Source organism: Haliotis rufescens, unplaced genomic scaffold, assembly GCF_023055435.1.
Source record: "Haliotis rufescens isolate VD_foot unplaced genomic scaffold, xgHalRufe1.0.p SCAF_15, whole genome shotgun sequence".
Lineage (NCBI taxonomy): Eukaryota > Metazoa > Mollusca > Gastropoda > Lepetellida > Haliotidae > Haliotis > Haliotis rufescens.
Window position 1 is genome coordinate 11,368,806 of NW_025963835.1, and position 26,020 is coordinate 11,394,825.

The 26,020-nt window shown below is 39.5% G+C and overlaps 1 protein-coding gene across 2 annotated transcripts in view; it reads left to right on the plus strand.

The window, feature by feature from the left end:
• Window positions 1-447: 447 nt before the first annotated feature.
• Window positions 448-26,020, plus strand: part of LOC124110426 (serine/threonine-protein kinase NLK-like) — a 61,454-nt gene continuing 35,881 nt past the window's right edge. For both annotated transcript variants that reach the window (XM_046469790.2, XM_046469791.2), the window contains exon 1: window positions 448-846. In XM_046469790.2, coding sequence (XP_046325746.1) covers window positions 662-846 — 185 coding nt within the window. In that variant the 5' untranslated portion in view covers window positions 448-661. The remainder of the gene's footprint in view (window positions 847-26,020) is intronic.

Here is a 26,020-nt window from a genome sequence, read left to right on the forward strand (position 1 = left end):
AAGTATAATTAATTTCAGTTATTGATAACTTCATATTAGCGAAGTTGCCTTTATCCGCTAACAATACTCCCTTCAACAACTTTAGTAAATAATGTTAAAAATGTGGTATCATTCTCCTATAAATATGTAGTTTGAATATACACCATTTGAATTTTCCATTCAAGTCTCTATGATTCTATAAGTTGTGAGATACATTTGAAGTTGTAAAAATACCGACAGATTCATTTATGATAATAAAGATAAATATTTTATCATAATGACGTTATAGAGATTATTCATATCTCGATAAGAATAATATGCAGTCATTAAGTTGACACAGTCTACTTTGATATCATTTACCTACATAAATTCAAAGGAATGCCAAAAATAATAGGGGCCTCAAAAGGAAGCCTCGATGTAGCGAATCTTGGGAACGCAGCGCGTGGTCACGTGACCCTCTTTGTGTGCTGGCTTCGCTGGTTCGGCGTGTGAGTCAGTGCTCCGTTGCTCTCCACTTCTTCGGTTTATTTTGTTGGTTTTCTCCCGCATATAGCCACCAAACTCTCCATAGGACTAGGAGAGACTTCCATCTAACCGAAAACCACGCTTTTGGACATGCATACGTGATAAAACCTGCAATTCATATAATTTTTCGGCAGCCTAGTGCTGGGTGATTTAGGCAATGGCGGTAGTTGGGCAGCGACACAACTCTCGACACATGATGTCTTTCCAAGGGGGACCGGCCCAAACCCCCACCCAAGGGGCGATTTTGGCAGCGGCAGTGGCTGTACCATATTATCAAGTGGTTCCTGCCCAAGACGCTCAACCAGATAGACCCATTGGATACGGGGCGTTTGGTGTTGTATGGTAAGTTAGTGACATTCCATTGTCGATCTTCTTTGTGTAAAACGTTCACATAAAATCGCCTATTACATACACAATATAAATGAAACTGGACGTGAAAACGACCTAGCGTGCATGTACAGTCAATATTCGCGTGTCTGTATGTTCGATTCTGGCGAAATATGCTAGTAAAACGCTGTGTTTGGCTTCACAAGTGGGCTGTCGTGGTTCGCCTTTGTTGTGAAATGATGCACTTAATTCTAAGGGCAATGTGGGTTTGGCCGATTCATCAAGTACACTGATTCATCATATTTAGTCACTTGTCACAGTACTAAAGTCGAGTCATGTACCGTTTTTCTCAAATTGTATTCATAGTTGATGAAAGTATCACAAATATTTGGGCTAATCTGCTAAACGTGTTCTAACTGAGAAGTGTGTCATGTGGCTAAATATAACTCGCCCTGTGCAGTACATTATCTCCCATTTGCATTCTTCCCCCAACTCTAGACGTCTGTCGTGAACTAGGCCCATAATCGTCTTCATGCCATGCTTTACCTTTTATATACACCCGTTCATCCATACTGAATGCATGTCATATTACCTGCACAGTCTGGGTTGCTGCTTTTCACCTTTCCAAGTATAAATCGGTAGAAACCGTGTCAAGCTCCTTTGCAGTTTGCTGGTTAAGCAAAAGGACAGCCAAAAACTGACCTAATCTGCAAGTCACATTATCTAATTCGATCATTTTCTAGAACAGCTGAAAATATGTGATAAAACCATAAAAGTTCAGCTATACAACAGTGGCAGTCAAAACATTGTTGTACATTTGAGGTGTAATTACTATGAAATGTGTAAACAGTTACAACAATCAAAATTCAAACAGTAATAAAGATTATATCAACCAGGTTTAAAATTCAGCTCACTCAACATGCTTAATGGATATTCATCACTGTCATAAACAGTGTATGTAACAATGAGCACTTTCTCTCACTGATTTGTTTCATGTAATGGGTATTATTTGGGATCGCCCTTTTTCTCCCGATTACTGTAATGGTTATATATTATATATAATTAGTCATCCTTCTATTAACATAGAATTCATGATGATACCATCTGTCTATTATACATGGAGAATTCTGACCAATTTTAAGAGATGTATGACCTATTGTAATGCTGAACATCTTTTAGAACATCAACTTTGATAGGAAAATAGCGATTATAGTATTCATAAATAACCTTGTGTAAAAAGTTTTAGACAATATGAAGGTCAAGCTTAGTGTTAAACTAATATAGATTTTGGGGCTAATACCAAAGCAGGCCTTGTTGCCCAATCCCCACAAGTACCTACCTATCTTTATATGTTTTTTTCTAATGACAATATCATTCAGTGATACAAAGCTATGTTATGCTGTACAGTGTATGTTGCATATTTCTTTTTGTGGTCAGGCTTGCCGACTTGGTTGATGCATGTCATCGATCCCAGTTGCATGGATCGATGCTCATGATATCAATCACTGGACTTGATTATTTACAGGCCGCCACCGTGTAGCTGGAATATTGCCGAGTGTGGCGTTAAACAAAAAACCAACAACCATTTTAGATATGTTTACTGAACAACATATCCCATCCTTGACTCAGGGCGTCCATAGCAGATACTAGTTAGTGATTCAGCTCACATATCACTAGGGCTGGCTATCGATATAGATCATAATTGTCAATAATCGTTAACTAAATATCCATCAATTATCGATAAATATCGGGGATGTAACTTTGAGCAAAAAGCTGAGAGAGAAAACAACTCACCTCACTGGTGAGTGGTGACACGTTTATGCATGGATTACATTGTGGACATTTAAAATATAACAAAATCAGCTGCTTTCCGTCTTCGACAATGGACAAAAACAGGTATGCTTCGGTAAAGTAAACCTTTATTTCATCACAATCGTTTACATAAGATATCAACGACACATTTTTCATATCGATAATCTTAAATGTTTCTTCTCATCGACAGTATTTCTGTTTATCAATCTTTTTAGCTCATCCTACATACAACACACATTTTTCACTAATCCTGTATCAGTCTACACCAGGGCTTGTCACATGATTAGTGACATCCGCACATGGTTTTTTTATGTTTGCTGCAGAGAAAAAAGATGCTTGTGTTGCTAGTGGTACTTTCACCTGTGTTTCTACAGCATCTATCACAGACTTGTGTGTAAATAGTAGTAATGAAAACTCAAGGAAATGTAAATTGAATAAAGTATCAAATTGGTCAACAATCTACCATTCCCAATTGAAAAGTAGTTTTATGTTGAACCTGACACACTGACATTGTTCTTTTCAAATTGTAATATTGTGATTAATAATCATTTAAATAGATTTATGATCAATTTACCTTTTGTAAAGAACATTGACATTTGTTTGTGGTTATTTTCTGATATACATGACATTTAAAAATATTTAATGATATTTCTTCAAGTATTATTTTACAATATTTATGTTAAGTGAAATTATTAAGGTAATATTCTTAAGGGCTTTCATACTGTCCCACTAATGTATTACGGTATTGTAGCATTTTCTGACTTGTTAAATAGAATATCTGTTGTGTTCTCAACTCTGGCATATAGAACTGTTTTTCAATAGTATAGTCAGCTGGTTCATACTCAATAGTAATTGTGTTAATTGTATATCAAGTCCTGGAAATTGTCCTTGTTTACAAAACAGTTTAGTCTGTTTACACAGTTGTGAACTTGACATGGCTATGCTGATTCCATGGTGCTGAAGCTTCATGTACATGCGGCCAGCTGGTTCAGCCAGCTCAGGTGTTTTATAGCATTTGAAACAGGGACTTCAGCTTATCTGCTTCTCTTACCGTTGCATATTCAACAATTGACAAGTCAATTAGCAGGGCTGGTTTGTGTAGGTAGCGTGTATTGGGCATGGAATGACACTTGTATCAGGTATTGACTTGCCATGAGGATGGGTGTTGAGTTGAGAATGTTGTTTGTCAGCGTCAACAAGAATTAGCTGTTGACTAGCGGGAAGGTCATCGGCAGGTGCATTATGCAGACTGTTATTATTTTGATGCGTGTTATTATTGATGTGTATTTGGCTTGTTTGTGTAGAAAATTTCATACCTTTCTACGAAAGTTGGCATATAAAAATATTTATCACACAATAGCTGTTTGTTTATCGCACACTTCAGCAATATTCGAGCTGTATTTCACTTTGTGTCTACAGTAGCCCATAAATAATCAAGTGTGGACCACACAAACAAGGTGATAGCAATAACTGGGTACGATTACACAGAATCGAGACAAATTGTAAAGCCAGTGTGTCCACTCAATCATTGTATGTGGCTTTCACAAGCACAATGAATGCCATTAGAACATCCTCACACAACTATCACTGTTCATTGACATCAGTCATATGTATACAATACACAGATTCAAATTATGTTAATTCTTCGGCAATTATATTGTTATCTGTATACATGTCATTTAGGTATGAAATGGGTACCCTAGAAGTACTTGCCTTGTGGATGACAGGGTTCAATTCCCCGCATCGATACACTACATGAAGCCAATTCTTGGTGTGCCATGATATGAAGTCTTTGAACGCCATTTAGAAGTGATACACATAAGAGATAGAATTCATGGATGTTGATTTCCTTATTATGTAGAACATGTTCCAGACTATATACTTACTCCTTCATCAGGTATGGTTAGGGAATTGTATAGAGGGAGACTGGTCTCAGGTCAGTGCATAGTTATTCCTAAACCTCTTTCTTTAATCTGAAATTTGATGATGGGTGTCAATCTGGCCGTTGATAATTACCAATCAAACAAACTTTCCCAGTCACCTTGCAGATCCAGAGAGGGGTGCAGGGAGTACGCACCCCGTTACATGTTACCTGTGCCCTTGGCCAAGACACTTCAGTATTTTGTGTACCCATTTCTTTTTCAAAATTGGGTCACTTATTACATGTTACAAGTGACAAGGTTAAAATTGGCACTCAAGCTTTAAAGCAGTGTACATCAGAACATCACCCTCACTGACTGCCTGGGACATTGTTGCAAGATCTGTGTGCTCATGGGCTAGGAATTCAGTAGGTGCAGTGTGGTGGAAGTGTATTGATTCTCTGCTGTTGACAATAGAGGTAGGTTAAAATTGCTGACGGAATGAACACAAGGGTGAGGTGTGTACTGCTGAGCCGGCTGGTGCTAATATGATAGTCATCATTACTCACACATGTTAATTACACCGGTGAATGAATAAGTAATTAGCTGTCAGTCAGCTGTCTCTATCCATCAGCCATCAGATGGGATATATATACATACAATATTTGCATTCTTATTGCGGTCAGGTGCTTATTACTGGTTTTTATTGGTTTGTATGCAGTAGACATTGTTAACCCAAATCCTATTTGTCTGTGAATCCCCCTTTAGGCCATGATATATTACCAGTGTTTATATTTTTATCCCCGCCCGCCTCACATCATTTTACAGATGAAGATGTGTTGTGTGCTCCAATCCTTCTTTGCTTAATGGGGTGGTGGGGTAGCCTAGTGGTTAAAGTATTCACTGGTCATGCTGAAGACCCAGGTTCGATTCCCCACATGGATACAATGTGTGAAGCCCATTAATGGTGTCCCCAGCTCTAATATTGCTAGTAGGGGCGTAAAACCATACTCACTCATTTTGTACTTGATGAAATTCTCCATATACATCTGACCAAACAGTCATGCTGCATGGGAATCCCATCCATTGATGACAAGGAAATAAGATACAAAATGCCTCTGGTCTCACAATTTAGGAATCACTTGAGATGTTGTGACCCAATACACAATTTCTGTTGGAAATATCTGTATGTATATACAGAAAATCAGGAAGAAAAGGTATGAAATTAAAACTATGTAAGTGTTACTTGTAAACTGGTAGTACCCCAGAGTGTTATATTGGGTTAGCATGTGAAGATCTACCAGGAGCACATGATTTTGTCGATCCTATCCGTTTACATCAAGAATCGCACATTCGCAAGCCTCAAAGGACAAGGTCACGAACTCGACAGAATTTAATCATGGGTTGACAAAACCCTTTTGGAAATCATAAAAGATTCTTGTGAATGAGAAATAGATTTGTTTTATTGTAATGGGAAACTAATGATTTTGGCATAGGACTTATTTCAACTGGTTTTGGGAAACATTTTTCTAAAAATGATTTTGCTCAGTTTTTCTGATATACACAAAGGTAACGACAATTCATTGTGGGCCACAGGCTTGCTAACATCACACACTCAGATTGTCTTTTGAATTTCTACAAAATCACCCTCATTGTATCCCCCACTTGTGTACTGATATAGTGGCTAGTTTCTAGCTCAGTTATATTAAAGTTTTCACAATTTGCCGTTTCCAGGGGCCAAAAAGGTCTCTCATACCTCATCCTTTAATTATATTATTTTATTCCCATTATTTTAGCAATAAAAATATTACTCCTAACAATTTTCCTGCCTCTTGTGGAAAGTTAGATGTTCATTCTGTTAACATGCTTAAAGAGCTAATGCATTTATATATGCTTTATCATGTCGATAATATGCCTCTTTTGACCTTACTACAATTACAAATATGTAATACTTTCACAAGATTTGGTAAGGATTGGTTTATCTGCAAATTAATTTAAATTTGCCGTGAGAAATGTGAAGATAATTCTCACTAGGGTTCTGTTTATCATGTTTATTGGCCTTGTTTTCTGCCCCGGGGTGTATGTAGTTGACCATGTGATGGTCTAATAGGCTGGGCAGTCTGATAAACACATCCCTTAGTCACCTGCTCGAGGCATCATCGATGGGAGTAGGTGGTATTCCGGTGGTGCTTGTACCAGGAGCTTGTTTTGTCTTGGTCTGTCCGCATGCAGTGTTGTGCGTCAACAGAACACGTCACACCTCTGCGGCTGCAGGTTACGAAGTGAAGAGGGTCGTCATTGATCAGTCCACATTTTTCATAGTTCATCAGGGCAGCATCCACAAAATGAGACTTTTTCAATACTTATTTCCAGATTGTTTTCTCAAGCGGTTGTGCATGATGGGTATGTGGTCAAGATGCAAAGGAGATAATTGCCTTTTGAAAACTGCTTCTTATTAGTATTGTAATCAGGTGAATATGGTCAAATAAACAACAGTGCAAATTGAATGAACCCTTTTAAAGTCTGATCAACAGATTATTACGCTCTCCTCCTGGCCTACCGGTACTTTGATTTTTTACTTTAGATTCAAGAGGAATGGGAAAAATTATATTTTATTCTCTTGTGAATGTTTTGTGCCAGTGCATCCATGAACCAAAGTTGTTTTATAAAATGCGCCATGAAGATAATATTTGCATGGCTTGGCTACAATGTTTGGAAACAATGGTGCATGGTCGGGAATTAAGACAGGTCACAAAGAGGGCTAGTCTGGTGATCAAGACATGAGTTAGTCTGGTGATCAAGACATGAGTTAGTCTGGTGATCAAGACATGGGCTAGTCTGGTGATCAAGACATGGGCTAGTCTGGTGATCAAGACATGAGTTAGTCTGGTGATCAAGACATGGGTTAGTCTGGTGATCAAGACATGGGTTAGTCTGGTGATCAAGACATGGGTTAGTCTGGTGATCAAGACATGGGTTAGTCTGGTGATCAAGACATGGGCTAGTCTGGTGATCAAGACATGAGTTAGTCTGGTGATCAAGACATGAGTTAGTCTGGTGATCAAGACATGAGTTAGTCTGGTGATCAAGACATGGGTTAGTCTGGTGATCAAGACATGAGTTAGTCTGGTGATCAAGACATGGGTTAGTCTGGTGATCAAGACATGGGTCCGGTGATCAAGACATGGGTTAGTCTGGTGATCAAGACATGGGCTAGTCTGGTGATCAAGACATGGGCTAGTCTGGTGATCAAGACATGGGTTAGTCTGGTGATCAAGACATGGGCTAGTCAGGTGATCAAGACATGGGCTAGTCTGGTGATCAAGACATGGGCTAGTCTGGTGATCAAGACATGGGCTAGTCTGGTGATCAAGACATGGGCTAGTCTGGTGATCAAGACATGAGTTAGTTTGGTGATCAAGACATGGGCTAGTCTGGTGATCAAGACATGGGCTAGTCTGGTGATCAAGACATGGGCTAGTCTGGTGATCAAGACATGGGCTAGTCTGGTGATCAAGACATGAGTTAGTCTGGTGATTAATATGTGGGCTCGTTGGTTGATGAACGGCTAAGGCAAGTGAGTTGATTACAGCAGTTCATAGCCTCCTCTGCCGATTACTTCTTTAACCACTGTCACATACTGTTACATAGCATTCCTTTTTGTGAGTTTGCGAGAGATTAACAATGATAAAGCTCATTTTAGACTTGGTATTGGAGATTGAGGTATTGTTTCCTCAACTTCTAGGTTCAAAGTGGGACAGGCTCATTGTAGGCGAATAGGTTTTACTTTGGAACTGAAGCTTGGATCTACAAGACTGATGTGAAAAAAATTCATGAATTCATTGAGTGTAGTTTTCTGCCTGTGGTTTTAGTGTTTGATGACAACAGATATGTGGGGAGATTTATGTCAAGGGACTAGCTTCGACTCTCAACAAGCCAGAAAAGTACTGTGTGAATCCTTGTCCTGGTGTCTCTGTCCCCTGGCAGGATGTCACAAGACACCCCTAACAAGTGTTGGGGGGCTACGATATGGGACCTGTCTGATTGCCACGGTCATCGTGGCCGGGTGCCATGGTTAGTGTGTTGTTCATAAACTGTAGGCATCAACAAAACCTCAGAATCATCCTTTTTACCACCCTTGATTATCAAGGGTATTATATCTCCATAAATACCCTGGACCCATTCGCTGCAATAGCTTTGTTTCAGAAGTGGCATCATCTCCATGTACCGCATCACATACCTAACAGTTTCATTTGCATGAGCTTAAAATAACTGACCAATCAAAATGAATCTTTTCTCTGGCATAGATTTTTTTAAGAATTGGTGCCTCTTACAAGTGAGTCCTCAATATACAAACACATTCGTAAGCCTGTAAATAATGTTCTTTTGGCTGCAGTCAATGGTACTCTGTGTTTTAGGATGGGAGGTGTTTCCAGTTGTGTTAGAGAAGACAGATCATATCACTGCTTGTTGTACATTGTTGGGATTTCTCTTTTTATCATCTCGTTCAAAATGACGTCATGGTGGGTCCAAGGTATATGTCACAATAGTAGATACACTGAATACAAATATGTAATATAAAATTCGCAAGGATGACACTTGTGTCTTGTGCATAAATCTCTATCCACATACATACCTTCACATGTATTCTCTGCACAGTTCAGCTAATGGCCAATATATAAGGAACAGTTTTACTGTTCAACTAGGTTGTACATTTGTCCATATGTGTAGACCATTTACATGATAAATATCATATAGGATTTATTACCTATTTTTTTGTTAACTGTGCCAGATTATCACCAAGTTCTTTGTGTTTATCACACTCCTGTGTTGAAGTGTTTAAAAACAATACATGGACAACTGTCAACATGGTTAATAACATTGTAGTAAATTTTTAATATAAGTATGCTTTAAAAAAAGAGTTGATTACAATTTGTAATGTGTTAAGTAACCGTGATAACCAATTTTGATTAGCATCAATTATCAGCATAATGGTAAAGTTACCTTTCATTATTTGTCAGTATGTTTCCAAATACGTTTTCCTGAACACGAATGATTGATATTGTATGTTTGAAGATAATTTGATGTATCAGAAATATAAGGAGATGGTTTCAGAGCAGCTGTTGGTTGAACAAATGAACATAGAAGAGTAGACATGAGTAATATTAGTATATGAAACACAATACCCTCTATTGATAAGGCTTGGTTCTAAACTTGATCCATATCGATATCAGTCTCTGAATACTTGTATGTTTGCAGCAAACAGGAGTAATGAGGTATATATTGGTTAGAGGTCAGAGAAGATGACACAAAGAGCAGTAGAAGGATTAAATACAAGGGCCCAAATTATTAAACATTTTGAGATTCCTTTCAGTTGTTTGTCATGCACAGTAATTATTATGATGCAATAAGGTTTTTTTGGGATAAAAACGTTATTTTGGATATGATTTGATAAAAGATACAACAACAAACTCAACTTGTTAGGTTTTTTGAATTTTTTTATCAACATGTTGAAAAGTTGTCGTCCAAAAGACTTGCAGTTTTATTTAAGTTATTTATTTAAAAATAATAATGTCCTTTATACTTTATAACTAGAATTAAAACATTACAATTTGCCCACAATTACATTTGAGAAGTAACCTGGAGTTGTCAGACTTATGTATGTGTTCTACACTGGCCTGTGTGTGTGATATGAGTGGCTCTTCAAGACAACATGACGCGTGTTATGTAGGAATAATTGAAAGTGACAAATGCAGAGGATGAAATTGCACACATTACAGGCCAAGGATGAAGTAATTTCCTCTGCACTATTCTGGTACATTGGTGACCTTTACGACGCTAATTGTCTGTGATGTAGAGTCACACCGCAATGAGAAAAAACACTTGTCTTCTTAGAGGTGTACATGAAAGATTTAGTGATAACAGGAATATAGAAGAATCATTGTGAAGATTGTTTAGGATTATGATTGTGAAGTCTAGATGCGTTAGTGTTCTGTACTCTGAATTAATTAACAGGCTTTCATGTATAGCATGGTATAGTAGCCATCTAAATGATATTAGATGATTTGGTTGATATGTCTTAATGAACAGGGATTTATCTAGAGCTGTATTAGAGGCTGATTTTAGGCCCTACCTCAGCAGTTAGTTTTCCAAATTGGAATTAAACATTTCCCAATTTGTGTTGTTATGGCTTTGTAGTCACTGATAACAGGACCAATATTTAGGAATAGGCTTTAATGGTTAGTTTAACATTATTCCATTGAATTCAATATTAAACTTCAAGTGTAAAATATCTCTGAATTTAGAAAAATAAGAACCTAAAAACAACCAAAGTTTGAACACAATAGTGATGTTTCCCAATTTGGCTGCTAGGGGCACTTATTTTGATAAATCCATGGATATCTTGATTAACAATTATTAGGACATATCATGCAAGTGTATTGCAGTCTGGTGTTGAACACAAGGCCTGACATTCACATGGATTTTTAACATTGCAAGTTGTATTCAGTTTTCACAATCAGCTAAATGCAGTATTTGTATTTGATTAAACTGTCTTTGAATGTTAGTCCACTTCTTCATGGCAGGGTTATGCAATTTGCAACAAATTTGGGTGTGACATGTCATTTTAAGGCATGGATTCTAAAGTCAGTTTTTTCTATAAGACGTACTCCAGTAAACATGGTAAATTGTACCAGCAAAGGGTGACATAATTCTCCACAGCTTGCGTGTATGAGTGAATTGATTCATGCTGTAGTAGCTGCTGTTGACATGTAAGGTTGCACAATGAAGCAACCCTCAGGCATGTATGGGGAATCAATGAAGTCTGTAGACTGGGGCAAACTTGGTGGCACGTAAACAGTGCAGCTGAACCTTGCCACATCATGGCAGTCACATCAGAGATGGAGCTTATTGAAACCCTCACTTCTACCCGTCCCTTCCCTCACTTCTACCAATCCCTTCCCTCACTTCTACCCATCCCTTCCCTCACTTCTACCCATCCCTTCCCTCGCTTCTACCCGCCCCTTCCCGCTTCTACCTGTCACTTCCCTTGCTCCTACCTGTCCCTTCCCTCACTTCTGCCCATCCCTTCCCGCTTCTACCTGTCTCTTTCCTCGCTTCTACCTGTCCCTTCCCTCGCTTCTACCCGCCCCTTCCCGCTTCTACCTGTCTCTTTCCTCGCTTCTACCTGTCCCTTCCCTCACTTCTACCCGTCCCTTCCCTCACTTCTACCTGTCCCTTCCCTCACTTCTACCCGTCCCTTCCCTCACTTCTACCCGTCCCTTTCCTCGCTTCTACCCGTCCCTTTCCTCGCTTCTACCTGTCCCTTCCCTCACTTCTACCTGTCCCTTTCCTCACTTCTACCCGTCCCTTCCCTCACTTCTACCTGTCCCTTACCTCACTTCTACCTGTCCCTTCCCTCACTTCTACCTGTCCCTTTCCTCACTTCTACCCGTCCCTTCCCTCACTTCTACCCGTCCCTTCCCTCACTTCTACCCGTCCCTTCCCTCACTTCTACCCGTCCCTTTCCTCGCTTCTACCCGTCCCTTTCCTCGCTTCTACCCGTCCCTTCCCTCACTTCTACCTGTCCCTTTCCTCACTTCTACCTGTCCCTTCCCTCACTTCTACCCGTCCCTTTCCTCGCTTCTACCCGTCCCTTTCCTCACTTCTACCCGTCCCTTTCCTCGCTTCTACCCGTCCCTTTCCTCGCTTCTACCTGTCCCTTCCCTCACTTCTACCTGTCCCTTTCCTCACTTCTACCCGTCCCTTCCCTCACTTCTACCCGTCCCTTCCCTCACTTCTACCTGTCCCTTCCCTCACTTCTACCTGTCCCTTCCCTCACTTCTACCCATTCCCTCACTTCTACCCATCCCTTCCCTCACTTCTACCCGTCCCTTCCCTCACTTCTACCCGTCCCTTCCCTTGCTTCTACCCGTCCCTTCCCTTGCTTCTACACGTCCCTTCCCTCGCTTCTACACGTCCCTTCCCTCGCTTCTACCCGTCCCTTCCCTGGCTTCTACCCATCCCTTCCCTCGCTTCTACACGTCTCTTCCCTTGCTTCTACACGTCCCTTCCCTCGCTTCTACACGTTCCTTCCCTCGCTTCTACACGTCCCTTCCCTCGCTTCTACACGTCCCTTCCCTTGCTTCTACCTGTCCCTTCCCTCTGAGCCTCTGACTAGACATCCTTTCGATATGTCTTACTCGATCATCTTACGTGAATCTTGTCTCAGTCCTCCATTATCATGATTATGTCTCCGTCTCAACTCAGGCTTCTACAGCTATCCTCAGCCCTCAAAACCCACCACATTAATTTTGTCATTTCTTCTGGAGTCTCGAGTCTCTTCTCCCACCTACTCATTTAATCACACCAATCTCAAAGCACTGCATCAATATTTCCCCATATGTTTTCTCCATTAGGTCTTACCCTAGGTTAACAGTGCTAAAAGAAATTGAAACGTCCTGTGACCTATTTACAAAATGTTTCTGAATGATGCCCTATTTTGCCCCATCCATCCATCAACATTGTCCTCCCTGACCTAGATCCATGTACCTGGTGTCTGCCCTGTATAAATATTCCCACCTTCCACCAGCTGTGTGATTAGTGATATTGTTTGAAGACCACCTCATGAGAGAACATGTACAGCCCTGAACAGACATGTATACAATGTTGTACTCAGTTCATTGTTCCTGGTAATGTGGGTGCTAACAGTATTGTATATCCAGCTTGCTAGGTCAGTGCATGATTATGGTGTATTTAAATGTGAGTTAGTGTTTTCTGATACCTGTAAGCCACTGCGGGTCATCTGGTTCAAAGTGCAATGAAATTAGCATGACAACAAACCGTTTAAGACTTGGATGGGTGATGCTTTCTAATTACTGCTTTGAATACAGGGTGATGAGGTTAATGTTCTGGGATGTAAGACATGAAGTATAGAGACTGATGTTTTGTCCATTGTAGATCATCGTTCTAAATATCTCATACCTTCTATTGGAAGATGACACTATGTCTATACATGATTGCCAAATGGATGGGAGTGTGTTGCAATCAGATTGGTTGAAAACAACATTAAACAGGAATGGATCCCTGCAATATGTTGGCCTTTTGACTGCATGTGAATACTTTTCTGAGTGCAATTCTTTTCAATTCCAAATTTCAAAACAGTCATAGTATTCAACAAAATTGATATTTTAGGTTTGATTAATATTTATCAAAACAACTTCAGTTTAGTTGCTCTTGTCCAGAGTCTGCTAAACAGAACAGGGTTATTTGTCATGGAAGCATAGATCACATCATGACATTATGTTATTCCAGCATGACATCATATGTCTTACTATCATGAGTGTTCACATAGGGAGAGAGTATTACGGATATTACTCCTAAATGATGCTGCTGGTTCCATATTGCTTCCTGGCTTCAAATACTCAATAACTCCCACACATCTGAAAACACTTGATGTTTATCTTCTGAAAGAATTAGAGGAGTTGACCGGTGGGTCAGTCAATGTAACCATGATTACAGAACATTCTCTCCAATTCATTATACTATGGATTGAAATGACTACCAATATGACACTGTGTGAAATTTTTTTTGCTTAAGGTGTTTTCTTACTAACAGCTAAAATTTGAAATCATCAACTCTGTGTATGTTTTCCAACATTTCTGGAAATTCAAAACACAATAATTACAGGAATAAAGCTCCCACTGTTGTGCCCAAAGGTGGATTCAGACATCCTTTGTATGATATCTCTCTAACCTTGCCATCTTGACAAACATATAATTGACAGATATTAAATCCAGCATTTTCTGAGCACTCAACATAATGTGCCTAACCTTTGAAGCAATTCCCAGAGAGAGGCACTGTGGGTTTAAGGCACTTGGCTATCATCTTTCCCAACCTAGACATAGCATTTCCTTTCCTTTATCTCACAAGGGATCATGGGAATTTACCCATAACTATCCATTATGATTTCCCTAGATCCATACATTCTTCAGGGCCCCTCAGCCTGACATACTAGCCCCAACAATGTATCCAGTGTAAACATTTGTGAGACTGATTTGAACACAACTGTCATGAAAGTATTCATCCTTATTGAGTTGCATTCATTCAGCTTAACCAGCCCCGAACATGTATTTAGCATGTGTGTCCGATCAGTGAACTAGTGATGATCTGTGGCCACTGGGCTATGAGTTCATTACAAGGTCACAGCTGACAACACTGAGGTGGAACCCTGGTCAATAATGAAATCAGCCTGCAAGGACCATCTAGACTGTTGCCAGTCTCTCAGATCAGGCATTATCCATCTAGCTGACATCCCCTCCTCAGGCAGCTGTCTATCTGTGCTCCTAGTTTCCTGAAACAATGTAGACTTCCTCGCTGTCTCTGGTTCAGTTGTCTTTGCATATTAAGTCATTGAAAACAGTTGATTAGTGACCAATTTCGTTTTTAAGAAACATATAACACAATGATCTTCGGGATAATTGTTGTAACTTGATAACAAATTCCATCAGCTGGTCATTGTATGGCTTGTATTATTTCTGTAAGAAAAGGTTGCTGTGACGATGTCGCCTCGCTGATCATGGAGCTAGTGCCAATTTTCTAGAGTCAGTTGGGGTATAATGAACTACATGTGACCCCCAGAATTAGTCTCTGTCTAAATCTGATGATTCAGTTGAACAGATGCATTGATTACAACCCTTTGGGGACCAGATTTCATGGTGCTGCTGTCAGCTAGCAGGTAAAACTTGTGTAGGTCTGATTCTTGTCTCCACTGGATAGATGAAGCCCAGGTTTATATTTATACAGCAAATGACAAGTAAACATCCAGGGTACATGAAGTTCACAGTGTATGAATGTGGGACTCGTGGCTGGTTTTGTTTCACAATCTGCATCATTATAATAGTTACATGATCACCTCTATCCATGCAGACCAATGGTTGATGTGTGACATGAAGATGCAGGGCTTTCAACAAAGGGGTGTTCACTATCCCTGTCTTCATGTGAACCAAATGGATGTTTACTATCCCTGTCTTCATGTGAACCAAACTGGTGTTCATATACCCCCATACACAGTGCATGATCATCAATTGATACAGCTGGGTAGCAGGAGACAGAATCAACAGCCATGTGACTGCATGTTTCCTATTTTAGTCTGTGACAAGCATGGGGGAGTGGGTACACTGGGACCCCTGGGACCCCTGGGACCCCTGGGGATCCCTGGCATCGTCACAGAGTTGAATGGCTGAGGGGGACTGAATCGCCTGTCCATAGTACCAGTGTTGACTTGATAACACTCATAACCTCAGTTATTTCGCTGAGTTGACATTTAGTATCTCCAAGTTACTTTATAACATTAAGTGTTTTATGACCAAACCTCCCAGATTTATTGGCTATGCCTTGCGATAGAATTTACTGGCTTGCTCCACAGCCAATGTGGTAGTCATGAAGAAAGTTTCTTTGACAGTAATATGTATGGCGTGCTTGTTCTTCAACTTTGTGCCATATGTATGGCATATGTTCGTTTGAGGTCTTCACTAAATATATTTATATCACACATTAAACACTGATGCTTGTTATTTGAATATCGAAATGAAATCATTAAAATGAGAACAATAAGATTGATATCAGTAATTATAAATGAATTTGTTAATCTATAATTCTTTGTATAATTTATCCATTTTGAAACTATATGTTGAAAATATAATCCAACTATGTTGAAAAACTCATAAATCACTCCACTAGAGATTGAGCAATTTTTTAAATGTAATTTTATAAACATGTATGCCATTTACCGGATGTGTCTTTAGGCTTATGAATATTTTCCCAATTATTCTTTTTTTTACATCCAGCCAGTCATTTAAAAAAACTGTTTCTTCATTTTTTTTGGTGTTGGGTGGGTGGGTGGGTGGGTGGGTGGGGGCATGAGTGTCAGTATTAAATCCTGATCCATATATGACAACACAGTGTTGGGCATTGTCATGTTGTAGACTTGCTGTTTTATCTGAAGTGGCCAGTCCTGTGTATAATCTCCAGCACGCCATCCCTCTTTCCCACCCATCCTGCCAGAGGATGTACCCCATTAACAATTTTGAATAGCTCCCCCTAGGAACAGGTTGAGACACGTTTCCACCCACACCAGCTGTCCGGTGGCAAAGCGGTGGCAAAGCGTGTTCACCTGTCTCCTGTCTGTGGCCAATCCCAGACCTAGTGAGGTATTATTTGACTTGACTCTGGTTGTGGAGGCAGGAGGTGGGGTCAGCTCTTTGTTACCCCTGAAAGCTGAGGCATGGCCAGGGGTAGGAGGTGAAAGGTCAAGTGTTGACAGTATGCTGCTGTTACTGTCCACATTGTCCTGCTTGAGTATGGCTATATCTGGTATCTGTTATTGCATTTAGAACACCCCTTCCAAGTCCTCTCCATTTGTTATATATGTTCTGTGACTGAACATTGAATTCATTTTCAGGAAATTATGTGTTTTTGTTTTTTGAGGATCTCAGATATTTGCAATCAGTACAACATGTGTCCTATTCAATATGCAAAGTGAAATATTTCAAATATTGCATACTCTGTGATCATACTTCATACCCATTCCATATCATATACAATCCTCACATCATATACACTCTCATCATACTGCATGCTTTGTGCACATCACACACCCTGGTGATATTGCATACTCTGTATCCACACCTGTGGCATTACAGCAGTACACCACACACAACTATACATAACCACAATATCGTTCCTGCCTGCACAGCGACATTGTGCTAGATCTGTGTCAGACACACATCTTGCAGCTGCCTCAAGAACATCTTGGAAGAACTGCATTTTTGTCCACTTATTGATTCTTATCAAATTTTGATGGCACTATGAATAATGAAGATGGTTTTTGGTTCAGTAGATGCAGCTAATCTTAGATGCATATCAGTCCTTTCCCAGTCTTTTCTGCACGGTTCTTAAGAGCCTTAATGTTGGTGTGGCTTTCTCATTGCTGACACAGAAAATAGCTCTCGTTAAATTAGTTAAAAGCTTCAAACTAAAGTTCAAATCAGGTTTTAGATATTTCAAGCTACTACTTCATTTACTACCTTACAAATAGTTACATTTTTATTGTTATCATTAAGAATTGAGGCCTTCACTAGTATTGTTTAAGGCAAGTTTAGGAGTTCGTAATATTACCGTCTTTGGAAATATTTTGTTGAAAAAGCAACATTGCAATATGTTTTTGCAGGGATTGAAAAAAATAGCTTGATATTATATCATACATTTGTTTGGCCTTAAATTCTTCGCCAAAGAAAAGTAACCTGACATTTGCTTAATCTTAACAAAAACTACAATTTGATGTTCATAAACATATAGCCTGGCCACAACATGAGAACCTATGAGACATATTCATAGTGTGGTGCATGTGTCTCCCATCTATTTCCAGAAACTGTTTTTGTATGGATGTAGAGCTATGTAGTAGTAGTTGGGTATGACTCATGCAGCCAGGCGCACAGGCTGGGGAGTCGATGAAGAAGACCGGAGAGGTTACTACACTGATAGGCACAGTGATAACAGATGGCACCTACCTACATACCCAGCTGCCAGTGGTACACACTGCATGTACCACGAGGCTATTACCAGAGCCAACTTCCATACATCGCAGGGTTTCAAACATTTTTATTGTAAACTACATGTATGTACATCTTGCTCAAAAGATGAGGCTGAAGATAAGTAGTTGATCAGTTAGAGAAATACTTGTGTCAAAAATATTTTGGGGGTTATGCAGTGTTTGAAATGCTGATGAGCGGAAGTGTTGGTGGGCATAAAGCAGCACTCACTCACTCACTCACTCACTCACTCACTCACTCACTCACTCACTCACTCACTCACTCACTCACTCACTCACTCACTCACTCACTCCTGAAAATGATTGGACATGGTTACTGAAGATGCTGAGTTTTCATTTTACATGTGGCTGGTGTCCAATGCTCATACTGTAGATGGTTTGTCTTAGGGCTGGGACGAGTCCAAATTTACTACTTGGGTACCCACCACCCTATTACCCGACCCTACCCGGGTACCCACTGTAGATATCAAGAGACAGGTACAAACTGTCCGATTTGGAAAAGTTTGACTGTAGCCCTGGCAAAATGTATTTAGATATACGTGTAAAACAATCCGGTCATGCATACACAGAAGTTTACTGCATGAAGTTTTATCTTTATTCAAACATATACAAGTCAGAAGGAATGGGTGAATTGTCAGAAAGAAATGGGTACATTAGTGACTTTAGATAATTTTTGTCATTAAACAATATATCACATGACTAACCATGGGTCCGCGTAGTCCTGTGGGTACCCGGGTCCTACTCAGGACCCACCCGACCCGAGTTACCCGTCCCAGCCCTAGTTTGTGTGGTCCAGCCTTGAGTGCTTTGTTGGTGGCCTATATGAGCTGTAACGTAATGATATTGAATAACTTGCACACTAGAATTGCATAGAAACATCTCAATTGTAAATGATATTCTTCTCTCAAATCATTTATCAACATTTTATTTTGGATTCTGTTGACTGTGTTTTACCTATATCAAGATGGGCATGATGTTTTGTAATGATGGTGTAATGATTTGTAGGTCGATGATATTACCCTGTGTTTGCTGATCAATATAGCCCTCATCTTGATGTCCTTCAGTGCTGATGAACAAGTGCATGTACATTGAAAATACCATGAATGTGGAGAGCTCAGACAGAAATCTGACATTTGATAAACCGAAAATCTGACATTAGAAGTCTGTTTGCTGTGGATCTATAGTATAATGCCTGTCTCCCTGAACCAGGCTTTATGCTTGAATGGTGATTGACAAACACTCAGCCACATTTGATTAGGACAATGCTGTAACAGTGAAAGAAATCTTGACATCCGTCTGTGGAAACTTTGAAGCAGGTCCTAAGATGACTTTAAACAAGGTTACACACTTCACTGACTCTGTTGTGGAGGACTCTTTATTAAAGGGAAAGTTAAACTAAATGGAGATTATTTTGGATTCCCATAGATTTGAACGGTGGGGCATCATCAACAGTCACAGTGTCTGGTCATGCACAGAGAAACAGTGATTGGGAGGGTGTCATGTTGAGATGAGGTCATTCAGTGTTTCTAAACGATCGTCTGACATGCTGGATAATCCTATGGGTTTCACCGTGATAGCGTTGGTGTAATTCTTCTAGTCTGTGATGTACTGTAGTTGTATCAGGGGCCGTCATGGCCGGGTGTGTTGGTGCATGTGTGTAAGACAAGCTGGTGTGCCAGGACCCTTGCCAGACTGCTAACAGACTGTTGTGATACCATTAAATGTTGTGATTATGTCATGGGGTAGTGGGGCCTTTACAACATTGTTTGTGTCCCACCATGATATTGCTCACTCACTCACTCACTCACTCACTCACTGATGTAATGTTAACATTCATCAGAACTGTAGTATGAATTGAGAGAAAATATGATAGGACTGACGTTTTCATTCTCCTGCTTAAACATGTTAATGCATTGGCTTCTCCTGATGAACATAAAGTTTGAGGCCCCCTCTAGGTGTCCCCACATATGTGGCTGGTTTGATGGCCCATAGGATGTTAGTTGAATCTTACCCTGTCACTAGCCTTAGCAGCAGTCACAAGGAGCTTCAGGCATTGGTGGTAGTAGTAAACTGAAATCTAAATTCCAAATAGTTCACATACATCTTCTATATGGGTATTTGGCATTGCCATAGATTATGTGGAAAGTTAGAAATATGATAGACAGGAAAGGACACTTGAATGATTGCTTCTCTGCCTAAATCTATCCTAGCCTTGGGTCTGATTGGGTAACGAGCTGCTAGCTATTTCCAACACTATTGACTGAAAGTGAACTTATTATGTTCTCATTAGGCACCTGATTCCTATGCAAAATTGAAAAGAAAGAAAATGGCTTTATGATCAATGGATGATTTTGATGTAAGTCCTATATAATAAACTAAAACAATCTGAGTTGAACATATTACAAAACTATTTATCGTGTTTATGTATGACAGTGGTCTGTCAATCAGTTTATTTCCATTTAGATCAGTGTGAACAAACGGGATTGAGAACAGACTTTATGCTAAACATTAAAAATTGTATTTCTTGCTTCATGTGCATAATACAAATACCCTTCACTCAGGACTATTTTTGGATGTGATGATTATATACTGAATGAAAGAAAGAAAATCCCCCAAAATATTCATATCAGAAACTTTTGTGTGTTCAGGATACAATTAGATAATGGAATTTTATGGCTGGTGGGATGTTCTACGATAAAGATAAAATTTTGTTTTTAGATTCAGTTGCCTTATTTACCATATGTGGAACAAACAGCATCAATCTCTGTTATATACATGCAGCATTCATGCTCTTGCTAAGATGATATCTGTGGATTCTGTACGTGAGCTGGTAGATTGGCGAGTTATTTCCTATCAGCAAGTCACAGTAACAATGTGTGTTAATGTGATGAGGAAATGTGGGGTTACTCGGCCAGGTGAGAAGGTTCACCCTAGTACAACATGTACAAGATAACGTGATTATCTAGAACGTGACAGTCTCTCACAGTAGGTGTTCACCTTTGCTCATCATGAGTGCTGTCTACTGCACAGTGTACAGCTAACAAACCACTGGTATTGATGAAAGTCCATAGTCTGGCTTCAGCCTCCTTAGAAGTGTATGTAGAATGTCCCCCCTACGCACAACAGACAAGAAACAAACAACCCATCACAGAAGGAGCAAACAAACACGTGTGTGCCTGGAAACATGTTTCATATGTTCCGTAAACAAGAGTATCACCAGGTTTATGCAGCCTCCTTGTGTACAGGCTCAGAGATCAGTTGGTCTGCCTCAGTCACTTGTTTATAGAGTGAACCAGCAACATGGATCTTGCTCATAATATCAATCACTGGTCTGTCTGACCCAGAGTTGATTATTTACAGGCCACCATCAGATTGCTTAAATATTGCTAAGTGAGGAAGCGAATGATGACTTCTTCAGGCAGCCAGAAAAAAATTATTATTTCATGTTTTTATCTAAAGTTCTAGTGAAGGTACATACAGTGGGAAACGCTCAGACTTGCACATTTTGCAAAACATATACAGACCCTCCACATATATACCATCTACTGTAGGAGTTAACATCAACACTCTATCTAACAGTGATATCATATCAGTTCATATCATGGGTTAACTAAACATTTCTCACCAATGGGAATACGACTTGAATACTCCTCCGGACATAAAGGTTTTATATTCCCTACATCATGTAGATGAAAATATGATATGTACCTTCCTTGAATGCCGGTAGCTTGATTATTATGAAGGGCATTTGCTGGGTACAAGTTTGTTCTACCGTTAACATACGTAATCAACCTCTGCATTAGTTAGGTATGTAATTCAGGAGAATGTGTTGATGTCATATCCTGTCAGAGTTGCTGTTGTATACCATACATATCTGATGTGGAATGACTGACAGATTGCCAATATCATAACTGTTCTGGGGATAAACATCGGCAGCATTACTCTGTATTGCAGTTTGAGACATTTAGCATGTTTAGTTTATGAATAATATCAATATATATTGGAAACTATTATCATAATATGGTTTTGGACATGTTCATTTAATCTCCATGTGCTAGAATATTTTAAAAAAATTATTGCCACTTTTTTCCCACTGAGGAAACATTATTGCAAATATGGCTTGTTTGATAGGGCTTGTTAAATATAAAAACATGAATTATAGAACAAGATAAAGATAAAAATTTCTATTGCACAAACACCCTCATTTGGGATAGTACAAAATTTGTGCCAACTATCAAGTGGAATATGCATAAATGAACCAGGTCTGTCCTTTGTTGAGGAGAATATGGTAAGATGTGTCTTGTCACCGTCAGTAGTCTCAACCTTTCTCAACAAATGTTGGTGATACCTCAAAATCCTATAGGGTAACTATCTCGATAGGCTGGCATTGATATTCCAATATGATAGTATATTATTACACTGCCAGTCTGCTCATATGGATTGCAGCAATATCCATATTGTATGAAGTCATACACATAAATGTGATCTGACTAACCCTTAATTTACCCGTGGACTGGCGCTATAATATTATACTTTATACTAGCTTGCTGAAACAGCATTTCTTCCACCAAATAGTCTATGAATGATGTAATTTGCACTCATGTAACAACTTGTAAATAATTTACAAGACATGACCTGAATCGTCTTCTACTCCTGTACTGCTAAATGCGAGTTTTGCTCATCAAGGAAGAGTCTTATGTGTGATGCTCGGTATGATGCTCTCCAATAAATCCCCATCAATCCTCATCCCATGTCATTGTCCTTGCTGACATTAACAGCACAAGACTGTGCCAACTAGTCCTACAGTCCAACCCATCCAGGAAGTGGCTCTGCCCTGTACATTGTCCAGACATCTTGAGTTAGGGCAACGCTTGTAGGAGTCGATGTTATGATATCCGAGTCAATTATGTTATGTATGTGTGAATATGAATTGCTGCACGTGCATTGCGCCAATATGGTGATGTGTTACATATGAACCATGCCACTTCACTGCTGGGATATGTGGCAGAGGTTGTGGCAGGCTCATCGCGGTATAAATAGCTGGTTCATTCATGTAGTGACAGGTTGTATGTAGGATTAGTTACTGTTTAATAATTACTGAGATGTTTGTAATGGCTAATCATTAGCTGACACATTGTGTCTTATTGGTTAGGATGAAACAATTACAAGTGTCTTTGGCATTGATGTGTGACGTTTCATCAGGCCTTCTTGTTTCTATTTTTGAAATGTGTGGTCAGTGTTTCTGTTACCCATTCACAAACATGTGAGACAGGTTTAAGGAGTAACTGGAAGCTGTTGAGTATATGGTTTTCTAAACAGAGCAAGTGCTGATATGATGTGGACAAGCAGTGTTACATTCACTTCGCCCAAGAAGCTGCAAAACTCACCTCTTTCTTAGTTCCATTCGAACCCCCTCATTACTTTTAACAATTTCTTAAAAACACCCTTCCTCGCCAGTTAGAAATATATATTTATACTCATTTAGCCATATGATAACCAAATGCACTTTTCAGTGTAACCTGCCAAGGGATATATTAATATTACCAGTGTTGTGTAGTTGTGGATAAGAAGGGCATTCATGGCTCTCCATTCATGTGGCCCTGCTTGCCATATCATTTTCTTATCACATTGATGGTACAGATACACAGATTCTAGATGAGCCTATCTTACATTATACACATGTTTAGCAAAACCATCTTCCCCGAACCACTGCAGTATGGCTCACATATTTGTGGAGTCCTAAATTTAGCTAATCAATAACACATTATTTGTGGAAAAAAATCAGGGTAAATATTGAATGAAATGTCGTCAACTGAGTGTAAGACTGCCTATTCTGAAATCTTGCCTTACCAGACCCATTGTACAACATTGGTAGCTGCCATCAGTTGATAGCCCTAAGGGAAATCAAGCTACAATTTGCTAGTGGACTACCAGAGCCTTGTACAACACTAATCAGATTAATAGGGGTGTGTAGAAAGTTACATTAAGTGATTTCTGTTCTGAGGAATTGATCTTTAATTATGACGTACGGTTCATATGTTCAGATGTTCAGGGATCATTTCTTGGCTTATATTTAACCAAGGTGACTTTTACTAAGACAGCTTGTTAATGGGATTTCTTACATTTTTAAGTTGCTATCAAAAATCTGTACTACACATCTGAATGTGTGAGCCATGTATTGGGTTCAGATTTCTGAGTCACGGTTTGTCACCACCATTCTCACACTTTAGGTTCCACAAACTTGCATGACCTATGTTTCTTGGAGCTTTCCTTCTGAGTGAGCTGTAGAGTGGCCTAGTGGTGGAAGCATTTGCCAGTAATGCTGAAGGCCTGGGTTTGATTCCCCACATAAATACAATTTGTGTCCCCTTCTGTGATATTGCTTGAATAGTGTATAAAGTCATGTAAAAGTGTTTTGGCAGTGGTGTAATACATTGTATATTGTCAGTTGCTGTTCAAAGTGTCATTAGAGCCGACTCACTGACAAGAGACTCAGTGTGTGACAGACCACACAGGAAGTGGGTGACAGACATGTCCTTGTCAAGCCACTTCAAGCATGTAATAATACAGGGAAGTTCATCAGGAAGCAGTAATTAGACCTTGTGTTTTACCACTGCTTGACCCCTAACCTCTCCTTGACCTCTCACCTGCTGTAATGATCCAGTCAGTTCTCCAGTGATATAATGGAACACAATGCCAGTTGAAGATCCTGTATGCCCCCCTCTGCCCCAACCTGCTGGTATAATCCTTAAGAGCATTTATTGTTTTATATAAAAGATTTCTTTGACGTGTCAGTCTATGTGTATACTGATAATAACAAGACAATATTTAAAGATTCTTTACCTCTCAATTGCCTGACCTATCATCAATATTGTCAATTTTCTACTGGTAATAACAAGACTAAATTAAACATTTTCTGCACCTCTCGATGACATGACCTATAACAAAATAGTCAATTATCTACTGATAAATAACAGGCCGATATTTCAAGATTCTGTGTACCTCTCAATGACCTGACTTACTGTAATCCTCCATTGTTGTCAACCCTGCTGCGTGATGACACAAGACCACAGTTGAAGATGTTGCCTTGTGTTCCTGGGGCTGATGTAAGTGTTGACAAGTCAGCGAGTGCTTTCATGCTCCGAGCTAGACATGCCGATGTGTTAATTACTGCTACAGCCTGGTATCGCGATGTGATATGCTGGATAAATGTTTTTTTTATAGGGCATAATATTGTCAGCAGTTTGTCTGGAAATGAAACTAATTCTGTATGTTATATGCATGGCATATATTTGTTGATGTTGATGGGATATGCATGATACTGTATGAATGCATTGAAATATTTCATAATGCAAATTGATCCATTCTTGTTCTACTTACTAGAAATGAATAAAATATTACCCTATTCTGGAATGGAAATATTTTTCACTGTTTTGTGAGCGATGATACGAGTGCTGTGTGTTCTTGGGGTTTGTACAGAGTTGTCCCCCACTGTAAGCAGCCATGAACCACTGGTGCTTCGTTCAGATCCAGATAGACCTCAATACTGGACATATAGTCTCTTGTCATACTTACATGGATTTCACCAAAGTGGAAAATGTTAAAGCTTGCATTACTTACAGATCTTCTTCCACTTGAGACTAACACCATGATCTAACAGAAATACTGCTAAAAGGTTTTTTAGTCTTTGGCCAACCTATATTAGTCACTTTATCATGACAGATAACTCTTTAAAAACGGAGAGCCGTCATTTTGACTGGAGTGTATACACAGTCAGTAAATCAGGGCAGAGTTCATATAGCTGGCCAATCAACCCCCTCCAAAGGGATGTGTTTCTTGCTTATCATCCAGATTTATTACCAAGCTGATGGTTTTGAGCCAGTCAGCCTTTCAAATTGGTTTCTTCCCA